This window comes from Athalia rosae, chromosome 1 (genome assembly GCF_917208135.1).
Source record: "Athalia rosae chromosome 1, iyAthRosa1.1, whole genome shotgun sequence".
Lineage (NCBI taxonomy): Eukaryota > Metazoa > Arthropoda > Insecta > Hymenoptera > Athaliidae > Athalia > Athalia rosae.
This window is the reverse complement of record NC_064026.1, coordinates 1,334,668-1,351,284: the sequence shown is the minus strand read 5'-3', so window position 1 is coordinate 1,351,284 and position 16,617 is coordinate 1,334,668. Positions and strand designations below refer to the sequence as shown.

Sequence of the window (16,617 nt, the reverse complement as noted above, 5' to 3'; positions counted from 1 at the left end):
TTATAAAAGCTTCAAACCGACGTCACGACGACGACGTCTCGGGTAGACGTTGCACGAGATGCTTGCTGCCCCACCTCGAGACCCGTCGCGCTTTCATCGGCCTTAGGTAAACCAACGTAAATAACTGAGGGAACGCCTCTGGCCTACGGCGCGAGGGACAGCGGGGGTTATTCTGAATTCCCTTTCTCATGAAAGCGCATGGATGGAGATTAGGGACGAAGGGATCAAGGGGCGGAAGGACCGACGCCATCAACACCCTCTTGCCGGCGATTTCCATTCAGGCAATGACGCTTCCAATCGTAGAATAAATCCGTAACATCGGAACACCCCACCCCACCCCCACCCCCGTCTCTCTCCTCTTTTATTCCTTTCTTTTTAACTTCGACGAGGAAGACCCACACGAACGAAAACCCGCCACCGACGTACGTACGATGTGGGCAATTCATCCGGGGGATTCTCAATTTCCTTTTCTTTTTGTTTATTCGTTTGTTCTTCTTGCACCCTTTTCCGTATTATTTTTATCATCATTTTTATCATTGCTGTTATCGTTATCATTATTATCATTATTGTTATTATTATTATCGTATCTCATCTTCGCGCTCCCTTGAAAATTCGAGCACGTTGACTCCGGACCCTTTATAATAATTCAGGCTCCGCTTTCGTGGACACAACGAGCGTTGGATTGCCGGTGTACGGCTATAAAGGGGTGGCTCTCCGCCCGCCCGTCGACTCTCGAGGGAGTTGTCGGGTAGGTGTGCCCCGGCAATTAATATTGCATCTGTCAATTTGCCGGTAGCAAAGCACCGCGTATAACACCTGCATTTCGCGTTCATATTTATTCCCAGTTTAGATTCGCCCCGCCTTACTTATATTCTTCCGTCGCAGTAGACGGGTAGCGCGGTACGTGTGTATCGTAATAGCGACCCGCTCCCATTGAAGACGATGCGGTCTTAATATAGGTGGCATCGCAATCAAGCGATCTGAGTGCCACTCGAAATTAATTAGGGACTTGTGAAATTGTTTGCAGATGGTCTTGAGACGCGAGAGCGATACGCGGTGAATGTCTTTTAACGTACGTATAGCTATGTACGAGCAGGGGGAGGGGGAGGGGGGGTGGGGGTTTGGAGAAAACTGGAAAAATATTACCCTGCAACACCCCCATTCTATATAAAACGACAAAGAACCACGTCGGGCGAACGGTAGTGGAAGATTAATATTCGACCCGAGAAACTATTGTGCGCTTTTCCCCGAGCGTCGACCGAAAACCTTTAACTCCCCTAGCCGCCCCGTTTCATCCCCTGTCGCCGGGCTCTTCTGATATCGGTCGACAAACTACCGAAATTCTTGTACACGGCCGCTGAATAGGGAGCGGAGATGAATCTCGGAACTTAATTTTAAGAATATCGCATCGCCGAGTCCCGTACCAACCTCGGGGAAGAAAATGCTCAACCGAACCCGCATGCGGGACTTGTTCTCGCGATTTTTCGATCACGACGACGCATCGACGATGAATCGGCGTACGAGAAATTTTTCAGTGACCATTTTGTTTTTCTCTGTTGCAGAACACTATCACATATTCGTCGGTGACCTGAGTCCCGAGATCGAAACGCAGACGCTGAGGGAAGCCTTCGCCCCTTTCGGGGAGATCTCGTAAGTCCAACGGAGTTCCTTATTAAGGGTTAAGGGTGAGCTGAGAAACGGGTGACGATATACGAGTACTTAGCCGCCTAGATAAGGCCCGCCATATTGTCCACGTTATACGACGATGTGACAATATCCGAGGCGTGCGCCATTATTACACTTCGACCGAGAGTTGTGCCGGAATATCAACGCCGCATCCTCGCTGGCTATATCGACCAACGCGGAACAACGCCCTGCAAAACTCCCCTCAGAATTTCCACTACAATCATTCCCGATTAACGGGGATAAGAGTTTTTCAACATTTAAGGGATGAACGGGTTCTTCGCAGCCATTTCTACACCGAGTTTAAATTCCACGGGTCTTGTTCTCCAGATGCGCTGTATAAAAGAGATCCGAACTCTTTGCCCTCCGCGCCCTTCCAGCGACCCGAAACTTCCGAACAAGATTCAAACTCACAATCAGCTCGAAATACGTCAGGATTCGTGTAAATGTAGGGATTCCACGAGTTGCGTGAAATTTTTCTCTGCCAATTCCTCTTTTTTTTTTTTTTGTCATTTTATTTATTCGTCTATTTAAGTTTTTTTTTTTTCTCTTTGTTTTTGTTTTTTTTTCTCTTTTTCGTGTGTAACAAATGCCTAGATTCGTTTGCGAACGCATGAGCGCCCGTAACGAATGCGAAAAAGAGACTGGGTGAATTCCGCTACGGTATGTGCACCGGTTTCAATTTCGCTCTTTATCGCGCCGATACATCTAAAGCTCGCAGGAATGCGGGTGTTGTGCTTCCTTTTTTTTTTGTCTTTTTTTTTTTTTTTTTTCGTCAATATATATCGCTTTTTTTGTTGCGTCGAATTTTTTCAGCTGTTTTTTTTTTCAGGTGCGTGTACTACACGTTACCGTTGTTTTTTTTTCTTTTTTTTTTCAATCGTCGTTTTTGGATTAGGGAAAGCGTAGATTATCGAGGAGGGATGAAAGCTTGATTTGTTGGAATTATTGTAAAAATATCGTCCCGCGGTACGTGATATTCTCGCGTTGCACGGCTGCTCACCTACAATATAAAGAATCGCATCCTGTCGTAGTTGCACTGCTCGTTGGCGCGCGCCAAGGATTCGAGAAGCCAGTAGCTGTGGCTCCAGTTGCCGCTATACGTACTTACTACCTACTTTCTTTCTTCTTCCTCCTTTCCCTCCCGGCCCCGCGTTCTCTTCCTTTTTTCCCTGCCGCGATTCAACTTTTTCCCTTATCCCGCTCTCTCGCTCTCTCTCTCTCTCTCTCTCTCTCTCTCTTGTTCCCCGCGCGCGGTATCCCCGATCCGGCGACTCCTGCAGCTCCTCTTTGCTCGCGGATATCGGCACCTTCGACTTCCGGTGTTTCCTCCGCCCCCGCGCACTTCTAGTCAGACTCCTCCTCTCCTCCTCTCTCTCTCTCTCTCTCTCTCTCTCTCTCTCTCTCTCCCGCTCGCTCTTTTTCTCTCTTTTCGCTCCGTCTTCCCCATCAGACTCTCTTCTTCCCAGCAGCTCCTTGCAACTCGACTCTATATTATTCTCGTTATCGATTTCCAACCTCGTTTCTATACCCGAGTTCTTCTGGTCTATGCTACATACGTATAAGTTGCCTACGTACATACGTATACGGATCGAAGGGTTTCAGCACCCAGGCGATTTAAGTGGCAGCGATTTTCTGGCGACGAACGAATTCCTAGCCAGTCTTACTGGCGACCAACTTTTCCCCTAAAAACTACAACGACAATAACGATGACTTTGTCGCATAATATATATAATCCCGCCGTTATACACTGCACCCTTCTACCGACGTCAAAAGGACGAGTGACTGCGGAGCTGCCGCGAACAAAAAAAAGAAAAACCCGAATAAATCAAATCGAATGAAAATTATTGTTTCTTTTTATTTTAACGCGGGCACAGGCGCGCGCGAGCGCGCCTCGTACGATTTGTAGTTTCCGGGATCAGGAAATACTTGTGGAACTTTTGATATACCGTACACTTTATACGCGATCATAAACGGGGAAGAAGAATTGACGTTCCTCCGCCGAAAGCTCTGAGATCTTCCACCCCCCCCCCCCCCCCCCAGCTGGGGGCGAACTTGCGAGTCTCTCGAGAGAATTGAGCGGATTCCAGTCCCGAATACCGACCGACTCGCCTCTGGGGCAGCTTACCTCGAAGAGCCGGGCCACCAGACTTCTACGCTACGACCCGCGGTCGTACCAAGGTAACGAGGACAAATTCGTCCTCACCCGGGAACCTCTCGTATTTACCCGATATACGTATGTGCAGTGCGGTGCATATAAACGTAACAACCGCGAATATATCCCGCTACGCGATTAATCTCAGTTGTTTACTACGCCTGCATCAAGAGTGGAAACTGCGGTGATACGGGGATATTTTCTCTCGTTGGTAATAAAATTGGGCAAGAGGTAAAATGTGTAAAAGGCAAGTTCGAAAGAGGGAGATATCGGAAAGGATAAGGTAAGGAGGTAAAGGTGAAAGGGTGAAAGGGACCATCGAACATGTTTCACGAGCTTTTTATATAAAAGCGTGAATCCCCCCTTCGCGAAGCACCAATCGATCGGACTAGAGGTTCCTACGTACGGATCATGCCATGAGCCCGCGTTTCCACCCCTTTTTTATTTAATTTTTCTTTTTTTTTTTTTTTTTTTTTTTTCGCAGTAGGTATAGAGAGCGTAGTGAAAGAGCTGCCGCTGGCCACTTCCACGTGTACCAACGCCGTACACGGTATATTATACACCGATACCTCCGATGATACTCGCGATACCTGCGAGCCGCCCCGTTCCCCCGTTCCCCCTACCCCTCCCTACCCTCCATTTCCATCGCCACCCCCCGCTCGACCGTTGTCCACTCGAAGCGAAAGGGTTAACCTTTTATTTTCAATTTCCGAATTCAAATTCCGAAGCCGGCGGCGTTAACGTTTCAATTTTATCATCTGTCATCGCGTATTAATTATTGGCATATCTCCCAAATATTTTTTGGGGCTAGCGTCAGACCTCGACGATTACCCCCCCCGGGCGAAACTGTCTGCGAGAATCATTGAGGCATATCGCGAATTAACTCGCGTTACGTCTACACAATGTGCCTATATTCGTGCCTACAATTTCACCTCATCATCATTCCGTATCGTATATTTCGTTTATCGATAGCCCCGAGCTACAAGGGTTGTCGATACGACGGGTACGCCTGTACGGTGATACATACGGGTACGTTATCATTTTCGATTGTTTAATTTTCATCTTCCATCGTTGTTGTTGTTGTTGTTGTTGTTGTTGTTTTTTATCCATTTTCTTTCTTCATTTTTGGCGCGAGAGACAGCGAGAAACGAATATTCCCCCGACCGGGTATCGTATTTTTCGCGTCGCGTTGGAATATTATTACCCAAATGGACAAATTAATTTGCGAGCCTTCGGGCTGTCGACAAACAACGATCCACGACTCGTAACTCGATCGGTGCGACATTGAACACTGTCCTAAATATAATGTTGGAAAAATTTGTTTTCGCTGCGCAATTTCGCCGTATCACTCCATTTATTCGACGATCATAATTTCCTCTTTATTTGCACGGAAATTTTGCAACGTTCGATTGGACAGCTGCAAAACTATTTTCCCTGTATACATACATATATACATCGCACGAGTAACTCGCACGTGCTGAATTTCGCACCCGGTTATATATAATCTCCGCTAACGGAGGAAAATGAAAAAAAAAAAAAAACGTTATCGCGGTAGGTATATCGAAATTGCCAAAAATTGAATGCAGCTTATACCGCAAACGGCGTCTACTCCGCGGAGTTGGGGAAAGGAGAGCGAGCGCTGCGGGTGCCGAGGCGTCGACGTCGGTGAAACCAATCAGCGGATTTAGCTCCGGTTCATCGAATTCGCTAGATTCCGATTTCACGGTGAGATGTACGTACGTACGTACGTACGTAGGTATAGGTATATGGTAGGTCGGCGGTAGGCAGGCGTGGAAACGAACGCGGTGGATACGGGCGAAGCCGGTGTAGCAGGTGTATGTAAATGGGAAGAAATAACCCGGGAGATTTCGCGTAGCTTTTAGCTACGGCGTCGCGAACTTGGAGCGGGAAGCGTCGCGACGCGTCGCTGCACCGTTTGACCTCTCGCTAGCCAAGCGTCGTTTATATCGCAAAGCTTGATCTCGGTCGGACTAGCAGCAACGATCCAAAGCTCGCTCGCTCGGGTTTAAATGGCGACTAAGTAAGCTCCGTACCCTCCGCCTTCCGCCGCCGACCCCATATTTGCCATTCCCACCTTAGAGGATGAACGAGACGGCAACCTCCGGCTTATGATACACGGAGGCGTCGTTACCGCGAGACCTCCTTACGTTCTTCGGGGAGTGAGAGCCGGGAGGAGGAGAGAAAAAATAGGGGGGAAGGAAAAAAAAAGTACCGGGAGAAAAAGGGAGGGAGGATTCATCCGGTAGAGTGTAACCGGGACTCTCCGGAGACTTTCGGGACTCTTTTTTTTCCCCCTTCGCGAAGAAACGGGGACGACGGGGTGGGATAGCTGCACCCGAGATTTCGGTATTAATATTTAACTACAGCGAAAGATTAAAACTTTGGAGGAAAATTTTAATATACTTCTCTATTTTAAAGTTCGTACGTCCGACACCGGGGCTCACCTCGTTTCGCTACCCTCGACTTGGCTTAGCCAACCGACCTCGGATGCCGCTGCAGGAAGCTACGACTTTTCTTTTACCTTCGATCTCGTGTAATTTACTTGGCCCGCTCGCGTCCCCGGTTGACTGAATTCGAGCGAGGGATTCCGGAGAGAACGGGATCATACGGGGGATGGGAACGGATAGATGAAATGCGGGGGTGGCAACCCTTCTCGAACAGAGAGAGAGGGAGAGAGACCCGGCGAATCGTTGCGAACATCAATTAACAAGTAAACGTTACGAACGAGAGAAAGATAAAAGATAAGGGAGGAAAGCATCGGTTCGCATTATGAGGTCCTTGAATTTTTATTACCTTGAACTTTCTCCTATTTCTCGCACCGATCTCCGGGATTTCAAGTGAGAGGCGTTCGTAGCTGAGGGCGTAATTTCCTATTCCCTTTGTAGACTACACCCACCTTAAGAAAGTTCTCTCTTTGCCTCCCCTGACGCCTGTCTGCTGTCTGCTGTCGGTTGTCGGTTGTCGGTTGTCGGTTGTACGGTGTACACGGGGTAGCGGTGGTTCTAGGGTGTCGGAATGTCTGCCATTGGTTGTCTGCTGTCTATTTTCCCATGTCAGCGTCTCGGCTCACAACGGTATAGCTACAGGTATAGAAAATTCCGCTATCAAAAAAACACTTCACGTACGGGGGTGCCCTTTGAAGTTTGATATCCAGTTTCGCGGAAATCAAACCCTTCGAAATCACTATTTCGCCCGCTCCTCGCCACGCGAGAGCTTCTGTTCGTTCGATGCCGAGGGTATACTTGCACACCGCGTACGCGGACGAGCCCTTTACCGCCAAAAGTCCGAAAACTAAGGGCTGCTTTGGGAAAATGGAGGGAGTGTATATGGGTGGTACGGCGGAGAACGAAGAACGAAGGGCGATCGAAGGGTATAACGTGGGGTAACGGAGAGGCCGGCGTGTGTCGTCTTCGGTAACCTCGCGTGGGGCGGGTTCCGGCAGTGGGACCGGCTAGAGATCCGGTGGGACTGGGCTCCGTTACGTGGCACGCGGGGATTGCGAATGTGCGGTCACCTGATTTATCGCCTCTCAAGATTATCATGCCCCTCGTTCCCGCGTAGCGGTCCCGAACTCCCGACTCCCGGCTCACGACTTCCCGCTTCCCTCGACTCTCGACTTCCCTCCAGGAATTCTCGAATCTATACACCCGCCGACGCCGCGCGTATATAGACCTCGCGCTAGCTCCTCGTCGAGGCGCTAACGGCGGGGGAAAACCCACCCCTCGGTTTCACCCCTCAGACGGACGTTGCGGCTAGTCCGACTTGAGACGTTGTCGGAGCTTAAATTTTACCTCCTCCCTCTCCCCGCCGCACTAGCTATACCTTCTTACTTCGTTCCCTCATCCCTCACCTCCTCTTCTTCCTCTTCCTCTTCCCCCCCGCGCCTCGCTTCCCTTCATTCCGCCTTGCTCGACCACCTTCGAGAGAGATAAACTGACCCCGTAAACCTTGTCCCTCCGTCCCTCCTGCTCTCCTCGTTGCCCCCGCGTTCTTTGGCTGGATAGAAATTCTCCGCACTTGCGCTACGAACGGCGGGTTGAAAACAAAATTTAAAAGATCTGCCGTGTTTCGTTTGTGCGGAAGAAAAAGAAAAAGATTATCTGATCGATGGAAGAGCGGATGAATGTAAAAGGGAACGGTGTAATAGACGGAAAGCAAACTTAAGAGAATGGGCGAAACAAAAAATTCGACATCTTTTATCGTCGGGAGTGATGAAAGGTATAGAAAAAAACTCCGCGAAAGTTGGCTCACAGTTTTTTTTGCGAGTTAAAAAACTTTTTACTAGGAATCTAGAAGGTCCGTAGAGTGAAACGAAAAATCTGAGGAAAGCTTCGATCCGGAAAACTTGCGAGTTTCGTCTAAACTATAACAACGTTAACATTTTTTCACTCTTTCCCCCCTAAAAAAAACCCAATAATAACCGGCTGACTTAACCCGAGGGCCACCGTGTCTTTGATTAATGGAAAAAAAGCGAAAAAAATAACCAGAGAGAAACAGCGGGTCATATATCTGGTTCCCCTGAGTATTCGTCCGTCCGTTCTTGCAGCTCGCAAAACCCCCGCCGGTTAATCTATACACGTTCGCCCGTGTGTGTGTGCGCGCGTGTGCGATGTGTATTCATCGCGCGATGGTCGGACTTCCGCTGTACACGGGAATATCAGGGGCGGCATGCCCTAACCGAGGGGAAGAGGGTACCACTAATTAACAAACTCCGATCACAAAAGAGACGAAAGCGCGCGGGTGAAGAGCGAGAAGGAAAGTAAAGGAAAGGATAGAGACGAAGGTGGATACGGAGGTGGCGTGGAACCGGTCGCTGGACCAGCGGGGCTCGACGAAGCGACCTCAATTATTATATTCAGCCGTTGCGATCAGACAAGGCCTCGAGAAGTTAATCATACTTTTCGAGGGGCGCCGGGGGGGAGTGGGGGGAGGAGGCATTCTTCTCGGGGGATAAAGATCTCAGGAAAGTTACACCCATTTGCAAAACTAATTGAGCCGCCGCCTTTTATGTGGTGTCAAAAGTTTTTGTCAACGCGAGTTCGTCCCCCCCAAAAAAGGTAGGAATAGGTGGAAAGGTAGGTAGGTACTTAAGATTAGATTCAGCCAACAAGAAAGCGACCAACTTCCGCCACCGACGTATACCCGAACTATCTACCCTCCAATAAAATCCCTACCGGCGCGTCACGCACTACGGCGAAACATCCGCACCGAGTAATAATATAACAACGGTGACGAATAAATGTTCCGATGTTGTTTTATTTATTCCTCCCCGTGAGTATGATATACCTCGAGGCGTTCGTCACTTGCACTCGGACGATATTTTCTGTTGATTTACCGTACGGAGAAACCGAGCCCTCAAAGAAGGGGGGGGGGGGGGGGAGGCGTGCCTAACCCCACTGACCTTATTGCCGCGCTGAACGTTACGGAACATCGTTTGTTACCGCATTAATGTTTCCGTGAAAGTAAACAAGCAGCTGGTAACGAGTACCTGTTATCTATCCCCTCCTAATTACTCGAGGCTTTCATTGTCGTCGTCATTGACTTTCCGCGACTTCGAAGGTTGGGTATCGTACGCCCCATAGGACTCTGAGATAATATAAATAAATAAATTAATGAGTAGTTGAACAAGGAATTGAAGTCGAGCCCAAAGAGGCTGGGGGAGGAAGAAGGGTAATAAGAAGAAGAGGAAGAGGGCAGGGTAATGGCGGTGGTATCTTGCTCGTTAGATAATAAGAACGAGTGCTGAGAACACAGACCCTCCGAGGTTATATCCGGGTGGTGCAAAGTAAGGAGGGTTCAGCCATCCGGTGTGGAAGGCTAACCTCCCACCCCCCCCCCCTCCCTCCCGCCCGCACCCCCTCGCCCTCCCCCCCTCGTTCCATCCACACCCCGAAAGAGGAGGACGATGATGATGGAAGGGAAAAAGAACGAAGAGCGAAAAGTAAAGAGTGGAGAGAAGAGGGAAAAGGCGCGGCTCTTTCGAGGCCAACTTCCGGGTCAAACCAACGCGAGACGAGACCTTCTGTTGTCCGTCTAAAATATTCAGGCTACTCGTCGGCACAATGATATGTATACCACTCTAGCACGGCGCGTCGTTTCTCCACTCTCATCTTCGTCGTCTCGTCTTTCTCGGAACGACTGCGCCGTTCGAGCTTCCTGTCATTTCAGTGGCACTTGACTGGGGTACCTTAAAGAAGAAGACGAAGAAGAAGAAAAAGGGAGGAAAAAGGTGCACGGGATGTCGTCGCTATCCCGAACTTTACTTTTTCCTTTTCTAATACCTATTCCATGCGAAGAACCGCGGGATCATCATTGGTCATCCGGGAAGGGTCGGCTCTTAAAACCGGTTCGTAAAACCCCGGGTATTTCTATGCCGTGAGTGAAGAGACGATAGGGATAATCGATCGACACGTATGCGCGGAATGACCGAATCTCTCTTTATCCGTGTTTGCGCGTCCGGTGAAGAATTTTTCGCCCCGTATGACCCGCGACCCAGATCGGGTGATCCTGATTTCTCCGAAATTCGTGTGAAATTTTCCGGTTCCCCTGCAGCTCACACGGTCGACTACGGCCCTCAACTTTGAATACCGTCGAAAATAAATCGGGACCACGGCGAACCTGATTGCGTTTCCTGCCTCGCGAGTCAAACTTTTCCAAAGATTCGCTAGATTCTCGAGTCTGTTCTCAGGTTGGGCGGCGGAGTTTCGCGCGATAACAAATCTCAGAAACGACCTTCAGGAATTTAATAATTCGCACAACAGTCGCGCGCCGCGAGTAACAGCCTCAGGAATTTCTACGGAACAAATCTCAACGACGCGCGACGTCTTCATCCGTCGTCTGCCTTGTATATTTTACCGTACCGAGTACACGGAGATACGTCGTGCGAATTGGCTATGAGTCCTGTTCTCAATCTGGACTGGAAATATTATTATCAGAGAATAATTCGAGACGTTACTGTTGATGTCTAGATGTCGGCGTATATTTGAATGTTGAAAAGTGGTAATCGAACAAAGTTTGTAAATCAACTTTTCTGCTTTGAGCGACGCGAAAATTCCGTCGCCCCTTGATTTTCTTCGATTTTCAGATCTGAGCTGAACATTTTTATTTCTAGGCTATTGATTTATTTTTTTTTATTCCAAGCTCAGGAAAAAATTATCGAATTATGGTAAATTTTTCACTTTTCGGAGCTAAAAAATCGAGATATCTGGATGGGAAAAATTCGTAGCTTAATTTGGTTGACGAATTCCTTTTCGTTAGGTCAAAATGCATTAGAAAAGTGTCGAACGATCGATTTTAAAAATAGTTCATTTTTCGCCCAAAAATCGAAAAAATCCAAAGGGGTACCCCTTGGATTTTTGTCGATTTTGGGTCAAAAAAAAATATTTTATTTTATAAGCTATTCTAATGTATTTTGACCTCAGGAATCCGAATTCATAAGTCAAATTGATCTATCTACAAAATTGATAGAGTTATCGCCGATTTTCCACTTTTTGGAGCAGAAAAACTGAGATATCTCGATAGGGAAAATTCGTAGCTCAAATTGACCAACGGATTCGTGTTCCTGAGCTCAAAATACGTTAATAAAGTGTCCTGCAATCAATTTTAAAAATACTTTATTTTTGACCGAAAAATTGAAAAAATCCAAAGGGGTACCCCTTGGATTTTTTTCAATTTTTGGGTCAAAAATTAATTTTTTCCAAAACGAGTTTCCTATGGTATCCCTATGTATTTTGATCTCAGGAATCCAAATCTGAAAGCTAAATTGATCCATCTATAAAATTGGTCGAGTTATCCCTAATTTTTGGATCAAAAAAGGAAAAAAATCAAGGATATCTCGATGGATTTCTTCCTAACTCAATATAATCGACTCCTATCTGACGGCTAGAGAGGGAGCGAACCAAAGTAGAGGAAATAAACTAATTTTTATGAATGAAAAAAGAATTTCAAACATGGAGAGTTTTGAAAAAAGTAAAAGGAAAATTTTCAACACGAATTTACGTAGTCATATATTTGGTTCCCAACAAAATGTTAAGAGATACCATACGCTAAACACAAAATTCGAATCGCGATAACAATAACGCATATCCTGACAGAAGAAAACTCACAACAAGTGTGCGAAATATAATGACATGAGATCGAAGAGAAATTGCGGGACAATAATTCAAACGACGAATGAAACGAATCGCGGCGCGCGCGCGCGTACCACGTTGGTTTGTATAAATATAATAAACGGGGGTGTGTGAAAGACTGCGAGTATAATACCCGCAACACAGGGAGCAAAGGATAGGACGCCGCAGCAAACGACCCTTGGTTATTTTGAGCCGGTCAAGGCTTCCTTGTCCACTTCTCCTCGATATCCCGAACTCTCCTTCTCTCCCCATCCGGGATCCAAAAGCACCCCCGACATCCGTAGCTTTCACCGCACTACAAGGGGTCACCCGTCTTTCGAGTGAACTCCGCAGCGCTTTGCCTATCCCTATCCCTATCCCTGTCCCTGTCCCCGTGTCCCCGTGTCCCCGTGTCCCCGTGTCCCCGTGTCCCCGTGTCCCCGTGTCCCCGTGTCCCCGTGTCCTCTCACGAGGATGACACGTGAAGTTCAAATACATCGAGATTCAAATATTCCTGCTATCGCATCCCTTTGATACGATGCCAAACTCACCTTGCCTTCTCTATCGCCCGTGCGTCTCGTCGTCTCTTTTTACCTCCCTCGTTCAGGTATATCGGCTTTCGAAAAGGTGCTAACGTGTGTGCGCTAGTTTACCTCCCGAAGCGGCCATTCGGTCTGGGCAAATAGGCAGGTCGTTATACAACACGGATACGTTCTAACCTGGAATAGGCATGTACGTTATACGGAAATAAACTCCCGATGAAACCTTAGCTCGTTATGAATTACCCGGGTAGAGTTTCGCGTCCCCGACTGACCGGCAGTCATCGACGGACCCGGAGCTTTTATTTTTTTTTCAACGCGACAATCGTTACGAGGAGGGTCCGCGAGTCGAGGTGAATTTTTATATTCGGTCGACGTCGACTCCGCAGCGCTGTTTATGTCGCTTGGGAATTGTTTTTTTTTTTTTTTTGTTTTTTATCCATTTTTTTTTCAACGCTTCTTTTATGTACGTCAATTTCATCTGAACGAGAAGAACCGACGACGACAACGACGACGGCGTGACTTTCTTTTCCACGGCGTCTTTGCACCTCGTAACGTCTCACCCAGAGATCCACTCGACTCCTCCTCAAGTTCCTAGTGATGTCAAATTCTTCTCCTTCACGCTAACTCGAGAGTCTCAAACAGGACGTCGCGTAAACTATACCTGCAATGTGACGCGTCTTTTTCAGAACAAAGATTTTCATCGCGGAAACGTTGTATTCGCGATTGTTCTTATTGTATCGTCGTCGTTGTTGTCGGGTCAGCAACGCGAACTCGATGAAATTGTTATGCCGTATCCACTCGTCTATACGAGTGCAGTTTAATTCGTTACTCGCCGAATTGAATGCGGGAAAAGCAAAGCAGCGACTCTTAATTTTTTGCCTCTCATTTTTTTTCTCACACTGCCCTTTCCCCCGTTTCGAAGCCGGCGGTATATTAAGTCGTTGGATAAGACCGTGGCCGGGGGGAGAGGAGATCGTGGCGGGGGTGCCGATTGCCCGTTCGGTGTGCGGTTCCGTCCCTGCGGGGGTCTTTGGCCCGCAACGGCGGTTTGGCAAGCGGGGTAAGTCGCCGGTGGTAGGCAGGCGGGCGAGCAGCGACGTTCTATCCGCGTCGGAACGGGAGGCAGTTTGGACAATCGTCGAGAGAGCAGAAGCGGATAAATTCGCGAAAATCCCAATTGCCAGGCGACGCCGAGCCGCTGTCGGCACGATCGAAATACTACCTAGCTCCCTTGTTTCTGGGGCGCCAAAGCGGCGCCAACGGAACCCACGTCGCCACAATCGTCGTGGTCGTTTTCCCAGTTCGTACCCTCCCTCGGACATTTTCTTGGTTTTGGGACGTATACGCGCACTCGGATCGCCACCTCGGAGCGCGGCGCGCCCGGACGAAAGTCTCCTCTAATCGTAAGTGGAAGAATTCGCGCCGAGGGTAGTCGCCTAATTACGTACGTTTCCGCAGCCGCTGTACTCTCGGTATACCCTCGATAACACTTCACCCCCCCCCCCCCCCCCCCCCCCCGTATTGTAACCGGCCCCGGGCCACCGTGCGCGGGATCGCATTTTCGGGGACGTATTGTCGCTTCCGTAAAGCTTCGTCAAACGAATCGCCACTCGGCTCTGGAAATATTTTCCGGCTGGCGTCGGATGGCGGCTGAAATGCAGCCGGTCTACGTACACCCCTGATATATTATACCCGCGTCATTCCTAATTAGTTGCATACCTCGTGCAAACTACTTCGAGTAGTTGATGTTACTTCACTAAACCGCATTATTATCCGTCCATATCCCCCCAACAATCTATACATACCATTAGCGAAATGGGAAGTACACGTACTACACAGCTATGAATACCCGAGGTGTGTACCTTAAAGTACGACCTATCGGTATCTTCCTCCCGCGCCTTTAACGATTCGATGGAAATGTCTAATTACTGATTTTTCACCAACAAAGGGATCGTGCTGTACGGCTCGATAATACTTGGGAACGGGATTAACGGGGGAAAGAAATATGAAGGGCCTCGCACGACACCTTGTTTTATCGATTGGGTCGGGAGTTACAGTCCTCGAAAACACGAGAGTGAAATTTTCCAGGCATGCCGCTGCACACCGCCTGCAGTACCCTAGCTAGAAGAGCAGCGCAGCTTCCTCGTTCGTGCAAGCCCCCAGAAAAATTTTACTCTTGTGCTTTCGAGGGCCGTAACTCGTGACCCACTAAATAAAAGGGAGTGCTTACTCTCGGTAGTGTTTCGGATTTGTTTTAACCTTTTCTCTAACGTTTGAAGTTTGAAAGAAACTACTTTCCATTTTTTTTAAAATGTAAAAACGAATCTCAAAAACTAAAATAATGATAAACCAGAAGCTGAAACAGTTCTATGCAGCGTCCGGAATAAAAGTAAAATAAGAAAAATGATATTATGATAAAAGGGGGGTATCCGAATCATAAAAATCTGATCAACCTCAGCGAGTGCGTCGTCGCGTCGAGGATACGAATAGCTTTTACGTTAAACATTTTTCCATATCTCCATTAAAATCGCACACCCTCCGTACGTACGCGTACATTACGCATCTAGGGGTGGTCAAACTTCGCCTGCGGATACGCGGAAGCTCACCGAGCGCGGGGTAAACTTTTACCTAACCGCGACCGGAAAAAATGTCGTTTCTTCGTTTTTTCTTTTCTTTTATTTTTCATTTTTTTTTTTGTTTATCGCGCGCGTAATACGCGGTTTCATGTTTACGATAAGGGACGTACCGTTCGGCGGCGCAACTTTGAAATTGTTTACGTGGGTTTTACTTTTTCTCGTTGCGAGCAGCCGCGGTTTGGCCACCCCTGAAATATATGTGATAGCTGTTGGAAAGCCTCCCGCTGCCGCCTTTCTTCACTTAGGAGCTGACGCGTCAGAGCTTGCGAATATAAGGGAAAACTGTACGTGAGTGAGTGTCTACGTAGACGGGGCCAGGGCGTTATACGGGGTGGCGCAAGATGCGGAAGTAAAAGAGGATGTTCACACCCCAAGGATCTCCCTACAGACGCGATATTAGTTCTCGCGTTCCGAAAAATCTCGTCTCTTCTCGCCTCCCTCTCTCTATTCCTCTCCGCCTCTCCGCCTCTCCCTACCTTCTTTCTTTCCCTCGGCTTTTTTCGCCCGTCTTTTCTTCCCCGCTGGTCCTGTATTATTTTATTATTTGCATAACTCGGGCGACCCGCTTCCTCCCGTTCCGTTACCACCGGCACCTACACCCTGCCGATTTTTCCCCAGCGACCGGCAACGAGGAATGTTACAACCTGTACACAGGTTTTAAGTCAACGATCGCGAACCGATCTTTAGCCCCCAAGAGACACCGAGGAACGGTAGAAAAGACGTCGCGCACACACCCCGCCCCCCCTCGGAAACAGCGACAGCGGGAACGTCGTCCGTCCCATCCCTCTTTTACCCTTCGATTCTCCCTACTCGGAGGAACTTTTGTCGTTAGAATCTCGTTTGTTTCTTCCGTATGACATCACGGGGACAGTTTCGCGGCCGACGACTCGTGGAAGAGCCGTTCGGCACCTTCTTCCTTTTTTCATTATCATTTATTTTTCTGTTTAGTTTATTTTACTTTTCTGTTTCACGCGCGGGGAAAAAGAACGGAGAAGCACGACCTCGTACTTTTTTTCTTCCTTCAATTTTCTTATTTCGTTCCGAAAATAGTATACATCCTTCGGCCTCGTCCCCGTCTGAAACTCAGAATCGAACGGTGCCCGCAGGAAACCAATTAACGACCCCTGATGAGGGAAAAAAAAAAGAAGTAACAAGTTTGAAAAAGAAAAGAAGAGAAACGAAGAGGGGGGGGCGAGCGTCGCGGTGCAGCGGGTAGTCGCAACGTGCGACCCTCCCGAGTGAAACCGAGGTCAACTTGGGGTCGTAGGGAACGCGATAAGATGAGTGGCGGTGAGCGGGTCTCTCATTAAAATTAATTTCGTGTAAATAAAAGTTCAGATGCGTGCTGCCGGCAGCTCGACCCCTGCAGCTTCGTTGGGTGTGTCGGTTGTGCAGGGGTGCGCCTCGAGCTTTTCAAAAAATAACATCAAATTTAATGTACAATTAGGAGGGGTCCCCACAACACCCCGTGA

The 16,617-nt window shown here is 48.3% G+C and overlaps 1 protein-coding gene across 6 annotated transcripts in view; it reads left to right on the top strand.

Moving 5' to 3' along the window:
• The window catches only part of LOC105693444 (nucleolysin TIAR), a 360,079-nt gene that overhangs the window by 285,774 nt on the left and 57,688 nt on the right, over positions 1 to 16,617 (top strand). For all 6 annotated transcript variants that reach the window (XM_048653707.1, XM_048653668.1, XM_048653798.1 and 3 more), the window contains one exon: positions 1,563 to 1,650. In XM_048653707.1, the coding sequence (XP_048509664.1) occupies positions 1,563 to 1,650 (88 nt within the window). The remainder of the gene's footprint in view (positions 1 to 1,562; positions 1,651 to 16,617) is intronic.